Source organism: Trachypithecus francoisi, unplaced genomic scaffold (genome assembly GCF_009764315.1).
Source record: "Trachypithecus francoisi isolate TF-2019V2 unplaced genomic scaffold, Tfra_2.0 Lachesis_group4, whole genome shotgun sequence".
NCBI lineage: Eukaryota > Metazoa > Chordata > Mammalia > Primates > Cercopithecidae > Trachypithecus > Trachypithecus francoisi.
The window spans coordinates 113,852,672-113,873,488 of record NW_022681469.1 but is presented as its reverse complement, the minus strand read 5'-3'; the positions used below and the strand labels follow the sequence as shown (position 1 = coordinate 113,873,488).

The following is a 20,817-nucleotide window of genomic DNA, read 5'->3' as shown; positions in this document are numbered from 1 at the left end:
GTGGTATGAGTGCACATGTGTGTGTGCACTGGTGCGAGTGCATGTGTAGTGTGTGTGCATGTGTGGTGTGCACTGGTGTGTGTGCGTGTGGTGTGAGTGCATGTGTGGTGTATTTATGTGTGTTGCATGTGCATGTGTGTGTGAGTGCATGTGTGCTATGTGTGTATTGTGTTGTGTGTCCATGTGTGAGTGCATTGGTGTGTATGCACGTGTGGTATGAGTGCACATGTGTGTGTGCACTGGTGCGAGTGCATGTGTAGTGTGTGTGCATGTGTGGTGTGCACTGGTGTGTGTGCGTGTGGTGTGAGTGCATGTGTGGTGTATTTATGTGTGTTGCATGTGCATGTGTGGTGTGAGTGCATGTGTGCTGAGTGTGCATTATGGGGTGAGTGCATGTGTGGTGTGTGCGTGTGTTGTGTGTACATGTGTGGTGTGTGTGCATGTGTGGTGTGAGTGCATGTGTGTTGTGTGTGCATGTGTGGTGTGAGAGCATGTGTGGTGTGTGTCCATGTGTGGTGTGAGTGCATCAGTGTGTGTGCATGTGTGGTGTGAAAGCACTGGTGGTGTGAGCGCACGTGTGATGTGAACGCACGTGTGGTGTGTGCGCACGTGTGGTGTGAGTGCACGTGTGGTGCGAGTGCATGTGTGGTGTGAGTGCATGTGTGGTGTGTATGCATGCAAGAGAGAGATGAAGGGGACTGGGTGGGTGAGTGGGACGGGCTGTGAAGGTTTAAATTCAGGGCAGTCAGTAGTGTGAAAGAACATGTAATTCCTTCCACTTCTAGCAGGTACAATATACTCTGTGTGAGTTTCCTCTCAGGAGATTGCTAGCTATGTGTATTCAGATGGAAGTTATGAACACAAAATCTAATTCAATTTTAAGTATAACTGAGACATTGCAATTCTCACATGAACTTAAGAGTCTTGAACGTCCTAATAGAAAACATGCTTGGCATTGGACAGTTCACAGCAATGATACTGATACAACTCTGCCACAGACAGACAATACAGGTCACTGCACTCAAGGGCACAACGCACTCTGTCCAGTACAGAACCACGACACAGCTAACGAGTCACAGCAAAACCAGCAACGACAACAACCCCCTCCTGTAGCTCCGCTCAAGTTCTCACCTCTACCCCTTCCATGGCAGGCTGAACCAAAACAAAAATTACAGCATGAAAAAAGGCAACAGAAAGGTAAAAAGAAAAGAAAAGAAAAGAAAAGGTAAACTGTTCTTCACATTGCAAGTCAGAAACTGACTGTTAATAGGTTGTTCTCACCTCAAACTGACAGAATGGAGACAAGGGACATCTCCCGCACTCGGAAATGCTTTCCTGAGGATGGGGAGGAAAATCATCTTTTTTCTATTTATGTTATTTACATAAAAACTTCCCATATACTCAAACACAGTAAGGGTTATTGGGGTTAACAAGACAGTAAAGACACAAATTATCAGAAAGCACACAGTAATTAACAAATGCTCAACAGCAAAAAGCACACCTTCACCTTCGAGGTCAAAACACAGCCCTTCTGACAGAGAGCGTCTAACAGTGGACTTCTTCCCTACAGCACGTTTTCAAAACAGAGTTTCAGAATTCTTGTGAAAGGGGAGAAACTGGAAGACCTTGTTGTATGCAAGCACATTTTAAAGAAGTCTTTTGTAGAGTGAACAATTCAAATTTTATATGAAGTGCTAAGATAGTAACAAAAACCTCTTTCCCGGCTATAGTCAGAAGAGGTCCAGGTGGTTTAGGCCATGACCACACCCAATGAACAGCTGGGTTATCATGTAAAGTGAAGGACAGTCTTCCTAAAACTGGCTCTGTGTGTGGGTGTGTGTGTGCACGCACTATGTGTGCACATGCAGAGAACAGGCGTAACAGGTGGTCATGCATTCTCCCCTGTAAGCTTGCGGTTAAAAAGGAAAGCTTCCTAAACACAGTGATGGGGCAGAGCTCTGATCACAGCGGTATCCAAAGCTTCATGGCACGCCAGGCACAGTCGCTCATGCCTGTAATCCCAGCACTTTGGGAGGCCAAAGCAGGTGGATCACCTGAGGTCAGGAGTTCAAGACCAGCGTGGCCAGCAAAGTGAACCCCAGTCTCTACTAAAAATACAAAAATAAGCCAGATGTGGTGGCAGGTGCCTATAATCCCAGCTACTTGGGAGGCTGAGGCAGGAGAATTGCTTGAACCCAGGAGGCGGAGGCTGCAGTGAGCCAAGACTGTGCTATTGCACTCCAGCCTGGGCGACAGAGGCTCCATCTCAAAAAAAAAAAAAAAAAAAAGCTGGAGGGCAGCTTTTACTTGTTTCTTTAGTCAACTGTCTAGCATATCTTCAATGGTAGTGTCTCAACAGAACAACGTCATTTGGGGATGCTACCAAACAGGAACAAACTACTCTCCAAGATTAAAATGTGATCAGAATTCAGGAGCTGAATGGCGGCCTGGGCCTGGGCTTAGGTGATGAAGCCGCAGCCGTGTTGGTTGTCTCTGGGCCCCCAAACACCATGGCCTCTGAGTTTCAGACAAGCGGCCAACCTCACGGAGCTGGACCCTCCTCGGATGTTCAGGTAATATAATCACAGGATGATAAAAATGTTCCAGGAGGAGCTCAAGGACTTCCCAGTATCCACGACTCCATCCCCTATACAACGGCACCCCCACCTCCAAATAATCTGCTATAAACTTTTATGAAATCTTTTATTATTTTTTTTAACTAGGCCAAGTTAAGGATTTCATATTAAATCTTTTTGATTCAAATGAGGTTGTTCATCTACCCACTAGGTTTTTTTAAATGTTTATTCTAGAACTGACTGAGTTCCAGAAAAGTAACAGCTTACTATAAAAACAAATATAAAATGTAAAGCAAAAGTACCTAACAGATGAGAGAGGGAGAGCAGCACAGAGACACCTGCACCTCATCCCAGGAGCCTGGGCTCATTAACATACTCTGCTCTCCTCCACGAAGAGTTTCTGATTCTCTTCTGCGTATATAAATAGCAAACCTTCAACAGGATCATGCGTGGCATATCACTTCTTTAAAAAGTTTAAAATCCTGGTTTAGTTTTGCTTACTTGGCTGTTTAGAAGCAGTAGGAAACAAGACTTACATAAACAAAACACCTTGATACACAATGGTCAAAACAAAGCATAATAAAGCCAGAAAAGAAAAATCCAAGTTGGGATGGAACACACCCAGCAAAGGCACACGAGGACAAAAAGCCACGTTAATTATGCCTCTGAAGAACTATGAGGGAGTCCCTAACAGGTACACTGTTGTCAAGTTTCACTGGGGATTATGAAACCCATGGAAAAGGCAATTCCATTGCGAGGACATCAAGTTAAAAACAAAAACTGTAAAAAATAAACATATACAAATAATATTAGATTTAAGAGCAGAAAGCATGCATTCTTAAGAGACAAAGTCTTTAATGACCCACATCAGACACTTTAAGATTTAGCTGAAGCGGTTTTCCTTTAAAACCATACAAATGTGCTTTGAAGGGTCAGTCATATAACTGGACAAACAATTGGGGTGGATGACGCAGACCTAGAAAACACACGTGCCGGTATTTATGGGATTCCTTCTTACATTCCCCTGAAGGCTTTAAGTCCTAAAAAATCTCCAGTTGGTTTTATCAGGCAATAATGATTAAACACATTTACCGACCACCCCATGATGGAAAGCAATGGAAACAATAGCTGAGGAACGCACCACCATGTAAACAGCGGCTGCCAAGGACAGGCTAGGAAATCCGCTGTTTAAAGCAGAGCTGGTAAAATTGAAATACTAACATTCAAGCCCCCCAGAATTCTCAACGGAAAAGTCATATTAAAGTGAACCAAAGGGGAGATTTTAAAGAAACATAAAAAGGAATGTTCAGCAATTAAGAGAAAGACAGGCAAAACAGAATACCAATCAAATGTGTTTAACAATTTACAAGGACTATAATCACGTCAAACTAGATTTCTGACCCGCATTTTACTGAAAGCACTGTCCCGGCATTAGCAATGACCCAGCATGGTGGCTGGTGCCCTTCCCAGAAACAAACAAGTCACTCACGTTTCCGTCGCTCCTCTGGCCCCCTTTGTGGGTGATCACCACCACTTCCATCCACTTGCGCAGATGTTGCTGTTGGAAAAACACATCCTGAGACACGACTTCCTCACAGAGCTGCATTCCACTTCCAAAGTATTGCTCTCTGGTGGAAACTCCTATGTAATCATTCATTTCCATCATGTTTAGTGTGAGAACTGCAATGTTTCCATTATTAAAACAGCGCAACCATCTAACTAGTGATGAAAATAATTGGCATTTGTTCATGTTTCAAACTAAAAAGGCTAACTTGCTCTGACACAGAAGGAAACGCCCTGACTCTTGGGTGTTCCAATACCAGGCCCTGCCATTTTAGTTCCTGTTAACTTGTTTCCCAGCTGTTCACTGAGTGCTTGGAAGTGTCGGCTCCCACACTGGGTGTGACAGTAGAGACGTGAGCAGCCGACCTCATCCCTGTCCTGATGTCCCTCTCCTTGTGAAGCCCATGGTCTGATGGGGAAAAAGGTAAACATAAAGGTGCCTGCTCTGTGTAGCTACAATTACGGTGTTGTAAGAGGAAGACAGGAACCAGCTCTGATGAGAGAGGGGGTCGGGGTCCTCCTGCTGAGGACAGGACTCGGAAAAGGCAGGAAAGCCAGAAGCAGAGGGGCAGAGAGAAGAGGAGGACAAAGGCCCTGACAGCACAGAAGGAATGGCGGCCACAGCACCTGGGGAGCAGTGGGCACAATGGGGACCCTCGGGAAGGGGCTGGCGAGATAGATATGGACCCATTTGGTCAGGGACTGCAAATGAGTGCCACAGGGCCACAATTCCCTCTGCCGAATGAGGGCCATGCTTCAGCAAGGGACTCTGCATTTAAAAGTATGGGAAGAGACCCCCGACTTTAGCTTAACCCAGGCACCTAGTAGCCAGGCTCCAGCCTCTGTGTCCAGCAAAACCAGGCAGACAAATGCCCAGGCTTTAAAGCTAAAACCACAACAAGAGCATTCAATAACAGTTGCATCTTTAATATCCTGCGTTGTTCAAACCTGCCCTTCAGAACACCGATGTCCTACAGGAAGTTAACAAGTTGCTTTAAAAAGGTTTCCATGGTAAAACAGGAACAGGGAACAACGGTTTGGACACCTAAACACTCCATTCTAAGACAAGCCTTCTCTGAGCCTTTAACGTCCTTACAGTCCATGTTAAACTTGGAGAGGCTGCATTTCCCAACCTTACGTAGCCAACAAACTGGTTTCATGAAACACCGCCATCGTGCAGAGTCAATGTTCCCGGGAACACTGGCATTGAGAAATGCATACGATAATACACATTTCTTCAAAGCACTAAACATTTTACCAACAACGTTCCCTAAAGGATATTAATCACCAGAACAGAAATTCATGAACCCTACTCCGTATCAGAATGGCTCCTTACACAAAGATATAAATGAGAGTAACAGAATTAAAGGGATAGAAAACAGCCAGCCACATCACCATTCTTTTTTTCCCAAAGGAATAAAATGACACTAATGGGTATATAAAATTCATCTCTAGTTTGGTGAGGAAATTATTCAAGCCAACCAACCACATGGCCAGGTCCGGTAGCTCACTCCTGTAATCTCAGCACTTTGGGAGGTGTGCAGATTGATTGAGGCCAGGACTTTTAGACCAGCCTGGCCAACATGGTGTGATCCTGTCTCTACTAAAAATGCAAAAACTAGTCGGGCATGATGGCACGTGCCCATAATCCCAGCTGCTCAGGAGGCTGAGGTGGGAGGATTGCTTGAACCCAAGAGGTGGAGGTTGCAATGAGCTATGATCATGCCACTGCACTCCAGCTTGGGAGATAGAGCAAGATCCTGTCTCAATAAACAAACAGAAAAACCAACTAACCACGTAAAAGACTTAATAATCATATGTCAAGTAGTTCAATCTTAAGGAAACTGAATATCATATGCAAAAGAATGAAGTTGGACCCTTATCTAATGCTATATACAAGAAAGAACTCAAAATGGGCCAAAGACCTAAATGTAAGAGCTAAAACTCTAAAACTCTTAAAGAAAGGTCAATTTTCAGGGTTGTTTCCATGAACGCCCACCCTAAAAGTAAGGTGCCTTAGCTCTTAAAACACCACTGAAAGGGCCGGGCGCGGTGGCTCAAGCCTGTAATCCCAGCACTTTGGGAGGCCAACATGGGCGGATCACGAGGTCAGGAGATCGAGACCAGCCTGGCTAACACGGTGAAACCCCGTCTCTACTAAAAAACACAAAAAACTAGCCGGCCGAGGTGGCGGGCGCCTGTAGTCCCAGCTACTTGGGAGGCTGAGGCAGGAGAATGGCGTAAACCCAGGAGGCAGAGCTTGCAGTGAGCTGAGATCCGGTCACTGCACTCCAGCCTGGGCAACAGAGTGAGACTCCGTCTCAAAAAAAAAAAAAAAAATACTGCTGAAGGCTTCAGCTAGTAAACTCAAAAGGCTTATGAGGGAAAACAAGAGCTCCAGCAGTGACTGAACATGGTTCTGAAGAACATGACTAAGTAGGGACCAGTGTGTCCCTTACCACTGCCTCTGGCAGAGCCCAGCAGGCAGGTGTAATTCAGGAAGACCTCCGTCACTAATCGCAAAGGCACCGTCAACGTTAAGTCCAGGCTGGACTCAGTCCAGGGGGGTGCTGGATGAAAACGTCTGGATGGAAACTCCTCCAGCTTGAACCACTCAGAGAGCAGAAAAGGGAGGAAAAAATTCACCTAAACGAACCATTAACACAAAACCCATGTGATTTATTTTAGGCGGAAAGACCACTGGCCTTGGTCAGAAACTACAGACGTTAAGGCAGTTGTCTTCATATTGCACCAAAATAAAATCTTTGTAACAATGCTCACTGAATGATTTCCCAGCTCACAGCAGATTTGAAGGGTTAGACTAGAGATTAAACATAAACAGGCTGGGCCAGGTGTAGTGGTTCACATGAGGTCAGGAGTTCAAGACCAGCTTGGCCAACATGATGAAACCCCATCTTTACTAAAAATACAGGTGTGGTGGCAGGCGCCTGTAATCCCAGCTACTCGGGAGGCTGAGACAGGAGAATCACTTGAGCCCAGGAGGCAGAGGTTCCAGTGAGCCGAGATCACGCCACTGCACTCCAGCCTGGGTGACAGAGTGAGACTCTGTCTCACAAACAAACAGACAAACAAACAGGCCAGGCGCAGTGGCTCACATCTGTAATCCCTGCATTTTGGGAGGTCGAGGCAGGTGAATCACTTGAGCTCAGAAGTTCAAAACCAGCCTGCCCAACACGGTGAAACCCAGCCTGCACTAAAAATAAAAAAATGAGCTGGGTGTGGTGGCAGATGCCTGTAATCCCAGTTACTTGGGAGGCTGAGGCAGGAGAATCACTTGAACCCGGGAGGCAGAGGTAGCAATGAGACAAGATTACACCACTGCACTCCAGCCTAGGCAATAGAGCCATACTCTGCCTCAAAAATAAAAATAAACAAACCAAAGCTGCCTCAGGCAAGCATACAAAGGCAGCAAAAAATGACAGACGACTTTTCAAGAGGAGACATACACAAAAGCATTAGGACATTTGGACACATGCACAGAGCTCATGGGCCTCATGTGTGAAAGCACCTCAGCCGTAACACGTGATGTAACTTTATATATTTATTTTAGCCACTCTTGTGAATATATGGAATATATGCAAACTGATAGGTATGTATGTGTATTACATATATTTGGAAGCTTAAGGAGAAAGTCTCCAATTTGGAACATTCACTTCCATATTATACTTTTTCAATTATAATGTATTACTAGGGCACAACTTACAATTTTAGTGTTTGGGTCATTATTCATTATTTAGGTACTTGGTAGATATGAAGAAACTAACATATAGATGAGGTAAAAAGCTGTGTGTCTTTCATATATATTTCTCTACATTCTGCATGTAAATACAATGTATCTATGCACTGTGATACACTGTATAAACTCCTGTTTATAGCTGGGGGAAAGGTATACCAAAAAGAAAAAAGTAGCTCCAGTATCTTAAAATGTCAAATGGTCAGACGCCACTTAGGAAACATAAACATGAAAAATACATTCATGTTTGCAGTGGTGGATCATGAAATCCTGTTTATTATATATAAATCCCTTTACCAGAAGCAAAACTGAATGCGAAAGAAAGCTAATAGATGATATCCTCCATCCACTTACATTTCAATTTTAAACACTGTCAAATGGGTTTTTTTCCTGTATAATTATTTCTCTGGTAATTCTAAAAACCCAAAGGACTTCTGATATTCTTACAAAAGACTCTATGAAAGAAGGCACACTTATCTATTTTGTAGGAGTGTACATTGGTAAAAAATTTTTTGGAGAGCAATTTGACAAGGTGTTAAAAGATTAAAATGCATATATTCTTTTGATCTAGAAATTCTGCCACTAGAAATGTACACCACACATAAACACATGTGAAATTATGAACAAGTTTTTCAGTGCATCATGGGATATAATGAAAAGGCTGGGAACAATCTAAATGTTCACCAGTGAGGCCATGGTTAAATAAATTATGGCAAGGCCATGTCATGAGGTAATATGCAGCCATAAAGCAGAATGGAGTACTTCAGGTACTGATATGAAATGATGGGTGTTAAATGGGAAAAGCAAGGACTGTGTATATATATACTGTACCTCTTTTCACAGGAAAAAATATATATACATACGTCCTCTTACATATATAAATCATCTATAAAAGGATACACAGCAAACTCTTAACCCTGGCTGTCTCAGGGAGGGATCTGGGTAGCTGGAGGACAGGGTGGGAGGGAGGCTTTCTGCAGTATATCCTTTACACCTTTTCAATTTTAAGCCATCTGAATGCATTATTTATTTTATTTTATTTATTTATTTATTTTGAGGCAGGGTCTTGCTCTGTCACCCAGACTGGGGTGCAGGGATGCCATCTCGGCTCACGCAACCTTCGCCTCCCATGCTCCGGCGATCCTCCCACCTCAGCCTCCGAGCCAGGAAGCTGGGACCACAGGCACGTGCCACTAGGCTTGGCTAATTTTTCTTTTTTTTGAGATGGAGTTTCACTCGTTGCCCATGCTGGAGTGCAGTGGCACAGTCTTGGCTCACTGCGACCTGTCTCCCAGATTCAAGCGATTCTCCTGCCTCAGCCTCCATAGTAGTTGGGATTACAGATGCGTGCCACCACACCAGGCTAATTTTTGTATTTTTAGTAGAGACGGGTTTCATCATGTTGGCCAGTCTGGTCTCGAACTCCTGACTGCAGGCGATCTACCCACCTCGGCCTCCCAAAGTGCTGGGATTACCGGCGTGAGCCACTGTGCCCAGCTGCATTATTTATTTTTTAAATAATTTAACCTTTTTAAAGTTAATTATAGAGTGTTTAAATGCATTTGGCTTACCATCATCTGATCACAAAATTTATCATTGAAGGAATTTGGGAAGAGCCTCGTGACTGAAGTCAGGCGATTCACAACATTCAGCGTCAAGCTCCGGTAATCTCCCAGCATCATCAGCAAAGGTCGCATATGTGTGTGGATTTGATCGACTTCTATGGTAGCACCTTCTAAAAACTATTAGAAAAGTTGTAAAGAAAAATAGACAACTGAGGACACTTCATAATAGAACAGAAGTCATCTTCAACCTTAGTTTCCATTCTCCCTTAGGAAGATGGAATATTAGTCATATACTGTCTTTCAGAAATTCACGATGAAATGAAGAAGACTTATCTTCACTGTTTAATATTTTTAAAAATTCAGTATGACTATGAAACAGGTACATTCTTATTACAGCTTAATGTGTAATAACCACATGCATAAAGCTTTTTAGGCATATATTGTTTATATAGCAATAAACAGGAAGAACTCAACGCAGAGCGCGCATGCACACACACACACTCACACACACACACACACACACTCACCTTTCTCATACAGGCTTCTCCGGCCTCCTGGAGCTCACTATTGGTGGAATTCAGGGCTTTGAAGAGTGCAGCTATGATTTTCTCCCTGGACTGAGGAAGGTAATTGCAGGCAGCAAGTGCATCTTCAGGAAGAGAAATCAAGACAATTTCATTATTAACTGGAAAGATACCCAAATAATTTTCTTCTCTATATTTATTTATTATTATTATTTGGTAGAGAAGGTATCTTGCTATGTTGCCCAGGTTGACCTCCAACTCCTGGCCTCAAGGGATTCTCCTGCCCTGGCCTCCCCAAGTGCTAGGATTACAGGTGTGAGCCACTGCCCCGGCTGAATTTTCTTTCCTAAAGGCTCCTACCAACCAACAAAAAATATGAACCACGAGCCCTCTTTCCTAGTGTTTGGCCTTGAGAAAGACAAAAGTACACATGGTCTTCCATCCTCATGTTAAGTATAATCTAAGAGTGAAGTCTAGCCTGCCAGAAAAGCGATGATAAATCTGACATCTCCAGATAAGAAGAAGGCTTGAGGGGGAGGAAAAGACACCCACTGACACCCCTATTCCAGGACACCTTCATGGGGTAATGGGGTGACTGGCCCCAGGGCAGTCCCATCTGAACAAGGCTGATGGCATGGCCTCTGGCCCTCCGGTGACAGGCAATGCAGGGGACAGACACACACAGTCCAGCCCTTCTTCACTACCCAGGTTTGAGGTTGAAAGGCTTTAAGACTTTCAAAAGGGAAATATTTTTAAGGAAGGAGACACACCTCAATCTTCTACGTTAGGTGACAGGTAACAATTCATTCTAGCAAAAGTAGCACCCACAATGGCTAACAGGAAGGAGGTGCAGCAGAGGTCCCCAAAGAAGGGACCTCAAGAGAAGAAGAAAGCTGCCTGTCATCCCTGGTCCCCCTGCTGGCTTTGGCTTGCACTGTCTGGAACACTCCACCCCCATCTTCTAGTTCAGGTATTATGGTCTGCTGCTCACCTCTCCAACTCTAACTCAAGGAAGATTCTGGAAATATTTTATTAAGAGCATAAAAATCAACAAAGCAAGAGACAATCAACTAAAAAAGTTTGCATTGGGCATTTATATTCACTCCCCACAAGAGAGAAAATGACTGTTTCTATGTTGGTCAGTACAGATCTGGTCTATTTTCCTACACTTTGCATCATTCCTGTGCTTGACAATGATAACTGCGATTTCCCAATGAAAACCTAGAGACTGCAGGATTAACAAATGCTTGAGTCATTAAAAAGCTTTTAAGGCTGTCGTGTCCCTTACTATATATACACTCTGATTCTGATCGAAATGGCACCATATGCATGATTCGACAATCCTTTTAAACCAGAATGTCTGATTCATAAAACAACAACAGACTTTACTATAAAGCACAAAATTACTTCAATCCTAACAACACATATAATTTTACGGCACCTCATTATACACATTATACAATTTGATAAACATACAAAAATAATTTTTTGATCCCATCTTAAAAAGACTACAAAAAGTCATAAAAATTAACAACAACAGGCCACTTTTGTTTTCTATAGACCTCCTCTGTGGTCAGTCTCCTTTCACTTTTATACCCTGTAGATTTTCATTAACTTACTTAATGCCGCAATTCGCAAAGGTACGAGCGACGGAAGGCTTTTATAACAGGGCAGCTTTGTTAAAGCTGAATCTTCAGCCTCACACAAATTCAACAGCTGCAAAAGATAAAACAATTTCATTTAGCCCACTCTTCCTGTGAAGACATAATAACCTTGCAAATAACAGAGCACATCAATTTTCCACACACACAGCCACACAGTTAACAACTGACAAACTAAGCTCAAATCCTCAAGATTTTAAGTATCAAAGTATGACCAAGACTCTTTAAGGCAAAACTCAGTTTACTTCATTAGTGAAAAGAATTCTTAGGCACTTTCTCACCCACTCTGATACCACGATGTTTTTTTCTCACCCACTCTGATACCATCATGTTTTTTTCCCTCAAAACAGGGGGTCACTTTATCTAACCGCAAATCCCATGATGGCGGGGCTGTCTCCTCCTGGTTCAGATTAGCCTCCCCGGGGCCACGGGCAAGTGTTCAAGAAACAGATGGGCTATAATTCAAATATTTAAGTGAACGCACTTTTTTTTCTTTTCAAGTACAGAAATGCGTAAAGAAAGAAGCTGAACAGCACTGGGAATTCCAGTGACTATCCTTCCAGACATTTTACCACACAACTAGATACTTCTGTATCTATTATCTAAGGAACAGACATGGTGTTCTATCACTATTTCCCCCTTCTCTTCATTCACATCCTGGAAAGCTAGATAGGCTTTGACCATTTTTTCCTCCTTAAAAGATTCCAACCTGGTAAAAGATTTAAAACAGCAGAAAAGGATACACAGTGAAAAGCACTTCAAGTCACCCACCCCATTCCACTGCCCAGAGGAAACCACTGTTGCTAGGGCCTTATATGACCTCCAAAAATACTCTCCTCATATATAAGGGCATGTGTGTATATATGTGTGCAGGTATGGAGAGAATGTGTGTATATATGTGTGCAGGTACGGACAGAGAAGTCAACTACAAAACAAAACCCCAACACAGCCACACAGTATCACCTGGGAAGCTTTTAGACAGTGGATTCCCAGGTCTCACCCAAATCTACTGAACCTGAATCTCCAGGGAAAGGACTCGAGTCCATGCTTTTCAAAAGATCCGCACGTGTTCTGATGCAGCCAGGCACTGACAGACATCTGGAAAACCAGTTTCATGCCCTCAATACTGCCAGGCTCTGGTCTTAAGTGCAGTGAGGAGTTTTCCATGCAGGCTAAAATACATCTGTCTCTAGATCAGTCAAGGGAAGTTATGCATTTCCTAAAGGTCTTGACCTTCTGTCAAGCCCAAATGATAAGGTATAAAGATCAGAGCCAGACCATATGATCCTATAACCATACGTGCAAGCAAAAACAGGACCTTAAAACGTCAAGAGGTAAATTTTCATATCCAGAAATTCAGACAGTGTGGACCTGGAAGAATTTGCTTTCTTCTGATTTTTGCCGCGGTATACTCTGACAATGCCTCTGCATGTATGATTCACGTCCCAAAAAATTTTAAATTTTATCCAATCACCAGACCATTACTGTATTCTAAGGACGTTGCTTATAATTTGGCAACATCCACAGTTTCATTCCTGTTTGTCAGTCTAATATCACCCCACACTGGAACGTTTACAGTGACATATACTCATAAGATGCATAAGATGCCGTCTGCCAGGGTCCATGCTTGGGTCAAGGGGCAAATCAAGTCCACCAAAAAAATAAGAACCCGGTTGGACAGTGCAGTGATTAGGAACCATGCTCTAAATAACAGTCCTGGCTTAAATTCAGGACTGCCCCGTGGCTTTGGATAATCGGCAAACTCTAAGCCTCAGTTTCCACACCTTCAAAATGAGAACAAACAGCTCAACCCCTACACTTCAGCGGGTGCTGTCAGAACTTAGGGCACTCGTGTGATGTTCTCAACAGCGCATGGCACGTTTCAGTGATTAATGAATGCAATAAGGCACTTGCACTGGGCCAGTTGATCTAAGGGTGATTAAAGCAACTGGGTGCAGCTTCATCTTTAAAGTACAACCTTGAGGCCCTAAACTCAAGCAAGGGTTCCTGTTGGGGCTAACAGAGTTCTGAGAACTCAGAAGACATCAGCATCTCTGCTGGCCATACCTCCCTTCCGCCCGAGCCCAGACGCAACATACCTGCTCAGGTTGCTGTGCCAGGTGTCAGCGGGTTACCTGCAGGTCCCTGCCCGAGCCTTCTCGGAATGCTGCCTGACCAGTCTTCACGTACAAAGACAGGCTAGCAGACACACGTCATCACCATCCACACCACTCCGCACCACCACCCCCCTACCTCTGTGTAGAACACCTTATGCTCCACCACGTTAAGGTCCATTGTGAAGAGCCTGGGCTGCAACGTGGTACAGAACGTGTTCCCTTCCATCAGGCCAATCTGCGCATTGGCAGGCTGGTGTCGGAGTAGGTGCTTCTTAGGGGGGACCATATCCTGCAGGACCTGGGGAAGCCAAGGAGGAGGCACCACTCACCAGCTGCCCCCTGAGACACAATCACTTTTTAAAAATTTGAAAACCGTGTGTGAGATCCAAAGTTATTACAGATATCTTCTTACTAGGGAAGGGGAGATACATTTCATGTGCAAAACCTGGGTCGTGGAGAGGCATGTAAGATATGTTAGTTCCTAAAGCTACAGGGTAATCTCTCTCCTTAAAAATAAAAATTAGAAAAAAAAAAAAAATCCAAAACAAAAAACAAAACCACAACAAAACAAGAATAAAACTACCAGACTGTGCCATAGCCTCAGGAACGCGGCCTTCTACTCTCTTGACTCTAACAATCACTGATACAGCCGTAACTAGAAGTACACTGTTTTTTGCAAATCTCAAGTCATAAAGAGCAGGCACAAGGGTAGAGCTAGCCCTCTATGTCTGTGGTTCTGCATCCTCAGATGCTTCCAAGTGAGGAGAAAACATACTTGAGGGAAAAATAAATAAAATATAACATGACAACGAAAAACAAATAAACTAATAAAGCATAACTATTTACATAGCATTTACATTGTATTAGGTATTACAAGTAATCTAGAACTAATTTAAAGTATATGGCAGATTATACAAATTTTTAATGTACCCATAATATTTAAGGATAGGTACAGTGGCTCACACCTGCAATCCCAGCACTTTGGTAAGCTGACTGCTCGACCCCAGGAGTTCAAGGCCAGCCTGGGCAACACAGTGAGATCCCATCTTTACCAAAAATAGCTGGAAAAACATTTTTAAATTCAAAAGAAAAAAAGGACATTTTGGGCTGGACAATTTCCTTAAAGAAAAGTAGTAATTTAAAAAGTTAAAAAATAGGCCAGGTGCGGTGGCTCACACCTGTAATCCCAGCACTTTGGGAGGCTGAGGCAGGCGGATCAGGAGGTGAGGAGATCGAGACCATCCTGGCTAACATGGTGAAACCCCGTCTCTACTAAAAATACAAAAAATCAGCTGGGTATGGTGGCAGGCGCCTGTAGTCCCAGCTACTTGGGAAGCTGAGGCAGAAGAATGGCATGAACCTGGGTGGTGGAGCTTGCAGTGAGCCGAGATTGTGCCACTGCACTCCAGCCTGGGTGACAGTGAGACTCTGCCTCAAAAAAAAAAAAAAAAAAAAAAAGTGAAAAATAATAAAAAATAAACTAGCCAGGCGTGGTGGTGTGCGTCTGTAGTCCCAGCTACTTAGGAGGCTAAGGCAGGAGGATCACTTGAGCCCAGGAGTTCGAGGCTGCAGTGAGCTAGGATCGCACTCCAGCCTGGGCAACAGAGTGAGACTGTCTCAAAAAAGTAAATAAATGAAAATTTAAAAAGCATTAAAAAAGAAAAAATAAATCAATAAATAAAGTACACAGAAGATGTGCATAAGTTACATACAAATATCACACCATTTTACATCAGAGACTTGAGCATCCCAGACCTTGGTACCCACACAAGGTCCTGGAACTAAGGCCCCCACAGATACCAAGGGATGACTGTACTTTGCAACACGGACGCAAAATTATAAACGGAATATCATCTCAACTCAAATTAAAAAAAAAAAAAGTCTCAACATTCTGTTGAAATTATGTTAGTTCTGGTGACAGAAATCTCACCTCTTTGTGGGGTTCCATGATGACCGTCACACTCTTCCCAGTGACCTGGGCCAATACCTGCAGTGAATGCATGGCCTGCTTCCTCACAGTGGAGTTTGGAGAGGTGACTTCTCGAACCAAGTCGTGTGTCACATGGTGGAAAGACTTTTCCTGGGCGGCCACAATCTCTTCAGCTCTCTCCTCGTCTTTTAAAGGTGTTGCGCACCGCATCAGAAGCTGCTCCAGGGTGGTCTTTGCCATGGCAACTGCCCCATTGGAAACCTGCAAGTCAGGGACGACTTAGAATGAAAGCAGGGCGATGCCACCCACTGCGCCGTCTCCTGCACACCCATCTGCCGTAAAGACTTTCACTGGGGGTCCATGACCCTCTCGCCAGCTGCTTTAATGAAGTGACTTCACAGCACCCACTTGGTGCTTTAGTCCCTAAGTCGCCTACTTGGAAAACGTAGATCCAAATGTGACCCCTGCATTCACCAGATAAGCTGGCAATGCCCATCATGTTCTACTGCTGTGAGTCATATCTGCATACAGGTTTAAGAATGCGGCTCCTCTGGAAACAGCACATGAGAAGCGGAATTCCCCTTTTCAGACACACTGAGTAAATACTTGGCCTGTAACTGTTCTTTATCAAAGCAAACAGGTAGTTGGATACCCAGAGAAGACCTATGGGAGCTCTGAGCTGTCCTTTTAGCAAAAATGCTGAAATGAAATCTGAGTATCAAAGTCACCATACTGCTTGGAGAGCATAGGATACTATTCTTCAGGAAACCACCATTTCAAAAACAGCATGGTTAGGATTGGGGCTGCCCGTCACCTACCTCTCCAGTTAAGTCCATCATGACAAAGAGAAGTGCTTTCAGGAATGTCTGCTGATTCTGGAGAACCCAAGTGAGAGGCAGCCGCTCCATGAGAAACTTAATAGACACCACACCCCCCAGCTTTGCATACCACGCCTGTTCATAACAACATGCGCACAGGCGCTCCACGATGTAAGAAAACAGGGGCAGCTGGCAGGCCTGGAGAGGAAAATGAACAAACCACAACACATTACTGCAATTCTTTCTTTTTTTCTTTTTTTTTGAGACAGAATCACTCTTGTTGCCCAGGCTGGAGTACAATGGTGTGATCTCGGCTCACCGCAACCTCTGCCTCCCAGATTCAAGTGATTCCCCTGCCTCAGCCTCCCGAGTAGCTGGGATTACAGGCATGCGCCACCACACCTGGCTAATTTTTTTTATTTTTAGTAGAGACGGGGTTTCTCCATGTTGGTCAGGCTGGTCTCGAACTCCCAACCTCAGGTGATCCGCCTGCCTTGGCCTCCCAAAGTGCTGGGATTACAGGCGTGAGCCACTGCGCCCAGCCGTGATTCTTAAACTATCAGTTTCTAGAAGGAGCACCCTCGGGTACAGACACCCTCCAAATCAGAAGACACTCCTCAACCCTTCCTTACCCTCTCCTTGGAGCCCAGGATGATACTTGCAACGTCAAATATCACAGCCAGGGCCACCTCCCCGATTTTGCAAAGCTCCTTTTCTTCATATGCCATACAAATAGCTATTGCGTCAATGAGAACCAAAGGATCCATCCCTTTCGAGCCATTTTCTTCACTGTGAAACATGGCTGTGCTGGGCTGGCTGCCCACCTGGTAGCAAGGCAGCAAGAAAGGGCCTAAAAGGAGAGAGAGGGGAGGCACGTGAGAGTTCATTTACAAGAACAGTCTTGTCCTTCAAACTGCAGAACTCCCTGATGTTTTCCTTGAAGTTAGAAACTCCATAAAAAGCAGGGCACGGTGGCTCATGCCTGTAATCCCAGCATTCTGGGAGGCCGAGGCGGGAGGATCATTTGAGGTCAGGAGTTTGAGACCAGCCTGGTCCAACATGGTGAAATCCCATCTCTACTAAAAATACAAAAATTAGCCGGGCATGGTGGTGGGTGCCTGTAATCCCAGCTACTCAGGAGGCTGAGGCAGGAGAATCACTTGAACCCAGGAGGTGGCGGCTGCAGATCACACCACTGCACCCCAGCCTGGCCAACACAGCGAGACTCCGTCTCAAGAAAACAAACAAACAAACAAACAAAAAAACTCCACCAAGCCAGCCCTGATATTTTAAGTCAACTTCTGTTAAACTGCAATTATATGTAAATTAAGTGGTCTGATATGCCTTTAGGCAATATGTTTTTCTGAATGTTTTCTATGATATGCTATTATTTGCAGATATTTCTCAATCATAACTCAAAAATATATTAGTTCAAAATGAGAACCACAGGGGTCGGGCACAGTGGCTCATGCCACTTTTATAATCTTTTACAATTAAATAAGCCCAGTATTTTCGGAAGCCAAGGCAGGAGAATCACTTCAGGCTAGGAGTTCAAGACCAGCCTGAGCAACATAATGAGATGCATCTCCATTAAAATTTTTTTTTAAATTAGCTGGGCGTGGTGTTACACGCCTGTAGTCCCAGCTACTCAAGAGGCTGAAGTGGGAGGATCACTTAAGCTCAGCAGGTAGAGAGGCTACAGTGAGCCATGACCACACCACTGCACTCCAGCCTGGGCAACAAAGCAAGACTCTGTACCTAAAAAGCAAAACAAAACAAAAATTAAAAAATAAAGAAAACCACCATGAGGTAACCTTTTTTTAAAAAAAATTGTTAAATAGGCCAAGGGGCAGAGCATGGGAATGACCATGGGTTATGTTCCAGATAATCCTAACATACAACAACAAAAGCAATGGCATCCAGCTATGGCAGAGAAGAGTCGGTCACAGCATTATGAGGTAATGCCTCAGAGGTACCCAGGTCCAAGGTGGAAGTTACTGAGAAGCTTAGTTTTGCCAGAAAGACAATGTTAACATAGAAGAAACACTGAGAAACAAAGCGCTAAATTGTACAGTATTGACCGGTCAGGCCAAGAAAAGTTAAAGTGGAAAATTCTATGTGCTCTGCTGGTTGATCTTAAGGGTGAGGAGCTTTGAGGACACAAACTGGGCAGTGCTACTCCAGTGGGGTCTGCAGACAAACTGTGACTGGTCTGGGAGGAGATGCCAAAATTGACAGTAAGTTTTCAGAAACTTATGTAGCAACTGGCAGCATCATTACATTTTTATTTTCTTTTTTACTTTTTTTTTTTTTTCTTTTTTTGAGACAGAGTTTTGCTCTTGTCGCCCAGGCTGGAGTGCAATGGCACCATCTCTGCTCACTGCAACCTCCACCCCCCAGGTTCAAGCGATTCTCCTGCTTCAGCCTCCTGAGTAGCTGGGATTACAGGCATGCGCCACCATGCCTGGCTAATTTTGTATTTTTAGTAGAGACGGGGTTTCTCCGTGTTGGTTAGGCTGGTTTCGAACTCCCGACCTTAGGGGACCTGCCTGCCTCAGCCTCCCAAAGTGCTGGGGTTATAGGTGTGAGCCACTGCGCCCAGCCATTTTTAATGTCTTTTACAAAGACATCATCTACAATGGATTGGAAACAAAAATGAACAAATACAAGTGGTCCTTCACCACCAAGAGCATGAGAGCCACTGAAGCAGAGGTGAGCAGCCGTTCCAGGCAGGAAGAACAGCAGAATAAGGATCCTGGGAGCAGAAACGGGCATCGCAGGGGAGACTGCGAGGCATGGGCTGGAGAGCAGGGAGCAGGTGATGGAGAAGTTTCTGGAGGGCAAGACTGGCCTTGGAAAACATAGGCAGAGGAAGGTGAGCAGTGAGTGTGACTACAAACTGTCTGTTTCACAGGCAGCTTGTCCAAAAGCACCTGGACACAGAAGTATTACTAAATTGGGTCTATTTTACAAACAAAACTTGGTAGGTAATAACTTTCAAGTTGACATAGCGCCCACCACTGAAATACCAATTATCAATGTAGTAAATAGAAAATTAGAAAATAAAAGCCAAAAATCAATCAGCCAAACTTAGCTTTCTCTAGAACAACAAAATGTCCTGATCAAGTTTTTAAAGCATCCAAAGAAGTCAAAGAACCAATCCCGTGCCCCACCGTGCCCCCGTGCTCACCGCACTGCTGAGCAACTGCCACCATCGTATAGTGGCGGATCAAGCTGGCGACGAAGGGCAGGGCGCTGGGCCGCAGGTCCTTAATGACGGCGGACATGAAGGCGCCTGTCAGGGCCTGCTCAAACGTCTTCCGGGCTGGAGTGTCCTGGGCTTTGTAGCGATGTGAGATGATGACATTGGGGATGGTCTTTTCTGTAAAGCTGAAAGGCAAAATCAGATCTGGCATCATGACACCCAACTCCTGAGCCGATGACTCCACCAGGACTTCTTTTTAAATTTTTAATCTGCTCACTTCCCTCTCATTCAGACAGGCCTGGGTAAAGTAATTTCTCTGCTTTAATTTCGGCAATAGCTGGATGGAGTCTTGCTGTGTCAACCAGGCTGGAGTACAGTGGCGCAATCTTGGCTCACCACAACCTCTGCCTCCCAGGGATCATGTGATTCTCCTACCTCAGCTTCCCAATTAGCTGGGATTACAGGTGCCCACCACCACACTCAGCTAATTTTTTTGGTATTTTTAATAGAGATGGAATTTCACCGTGTTGGCCAGACTGGTCTCGATGGTCTTGAACTCCTGACCTCAGGTGACCCACACTCGGCCTCCCAAAGTGCTGGGGTTACAGCACTCTTTTTCAGGCTGTAAGTTTCCCTCTGAGTATCACTTTAGCTGCATCCTGTTTACATTTGGTCACGAATTATCATTTTCTTGGCTCTTTTTCCCTCCCCCATTCCCAATCTTCCATGGAGGAACTTTTTGTCTGAGTGAGGTTCATCCTTTAGAATGTTGTTTGCTGAAGATGTGCTGGTGGCAGATTTCTGTTTTTATCTGAAAACATCTTTATTTCATCCCTATTCATGGGTCATATTGCACCAGATATATGACTTTACACTGGCAATTCTTTTTTCAGACTAAAGGTTTATTCCACAGTTCAGTGGCTTTCACAGCTTCCAAGTGATCATTCATTTGAATGTCATCTTTTTGTTCTGCCATCTTTTAAGATTTTCCCTTTGCTTCTGATTTGTAGTTGTTTCACTATAGTTTGTCTGTATGGATTTCTTTTTATTTATCCTGCTTTGGATTCACTGAACATCTTGAATCTGCACACTGATTTTTTCATC

General features: G+C 44.2%; 1 protein-coding gene across 13 annotated transcripts in view; it reads right to left on the bottom strand.

Annotated features, from left to right (window-relative positions):
• TRRAP (transformation/transcription domain associated protein) overlaps positions 1 to 20,817 on the bottom strand; it is a 134,889-nt gene that overhangs the window by 66,373 nt on the left and 47,699 nt on the right. For 5 of the 13 annotated variants that reach the window (XM_033191761.1, XM_033191767.1, XM_033191763.1 and 2 more), the window contains exons 23-33: positions 19,699 to 19,898; positions 17,141 to 17,358; positions 16,509 to 16,706; positions 15,691 to 15,951; positions 13,897 to 14,058; positions 11,602 to 11,698; positions 9,986 to 10,107; positions 9,465 to 9,635; positions 4,066 to 4,134; positions 1,282 to 1,335; positions 1,132 to 1,152 (exon numbers count right to left, since the gene is read on the bottom strand). In XM_033191761.1, coding sequence (XP_033047652.1) covers positions 1,132 to 1,152; positions 1,282 to 1,335; positions 4,066 to 4,134; positions 9,465 to 9,635; positions 9,986 to 10,107; positions 11,602 to 11,698; positions 13,897 to 14,058; positions 15,691 to 15,951; positions 16,509 to 16,706; positions 17,141 to 17,358; positions 19,699 to 19,898 — 1,573 coding nt within the window. The remainder of the gene's footprint in view (positions 1 to 1,131; positions 1,153 to 1,281; positions 1,336 to 4,065; positions 4,135 to 9,464; positions 9,636 to 9,985; positions 10,108 to 11,601; positions 11,699 to 13,896; positions 14,059 to 15,690; positions 15,952 to 16,508; positions 16,707 to 17,140; positions 17,359 to 19,698; positions 19,899 to 20,817) is intronic. The other 8 variants (XM_033191772.1, XM_033191768.1, XM_033191774.1 and 5 more) reach the window with 3 other exon arrangements.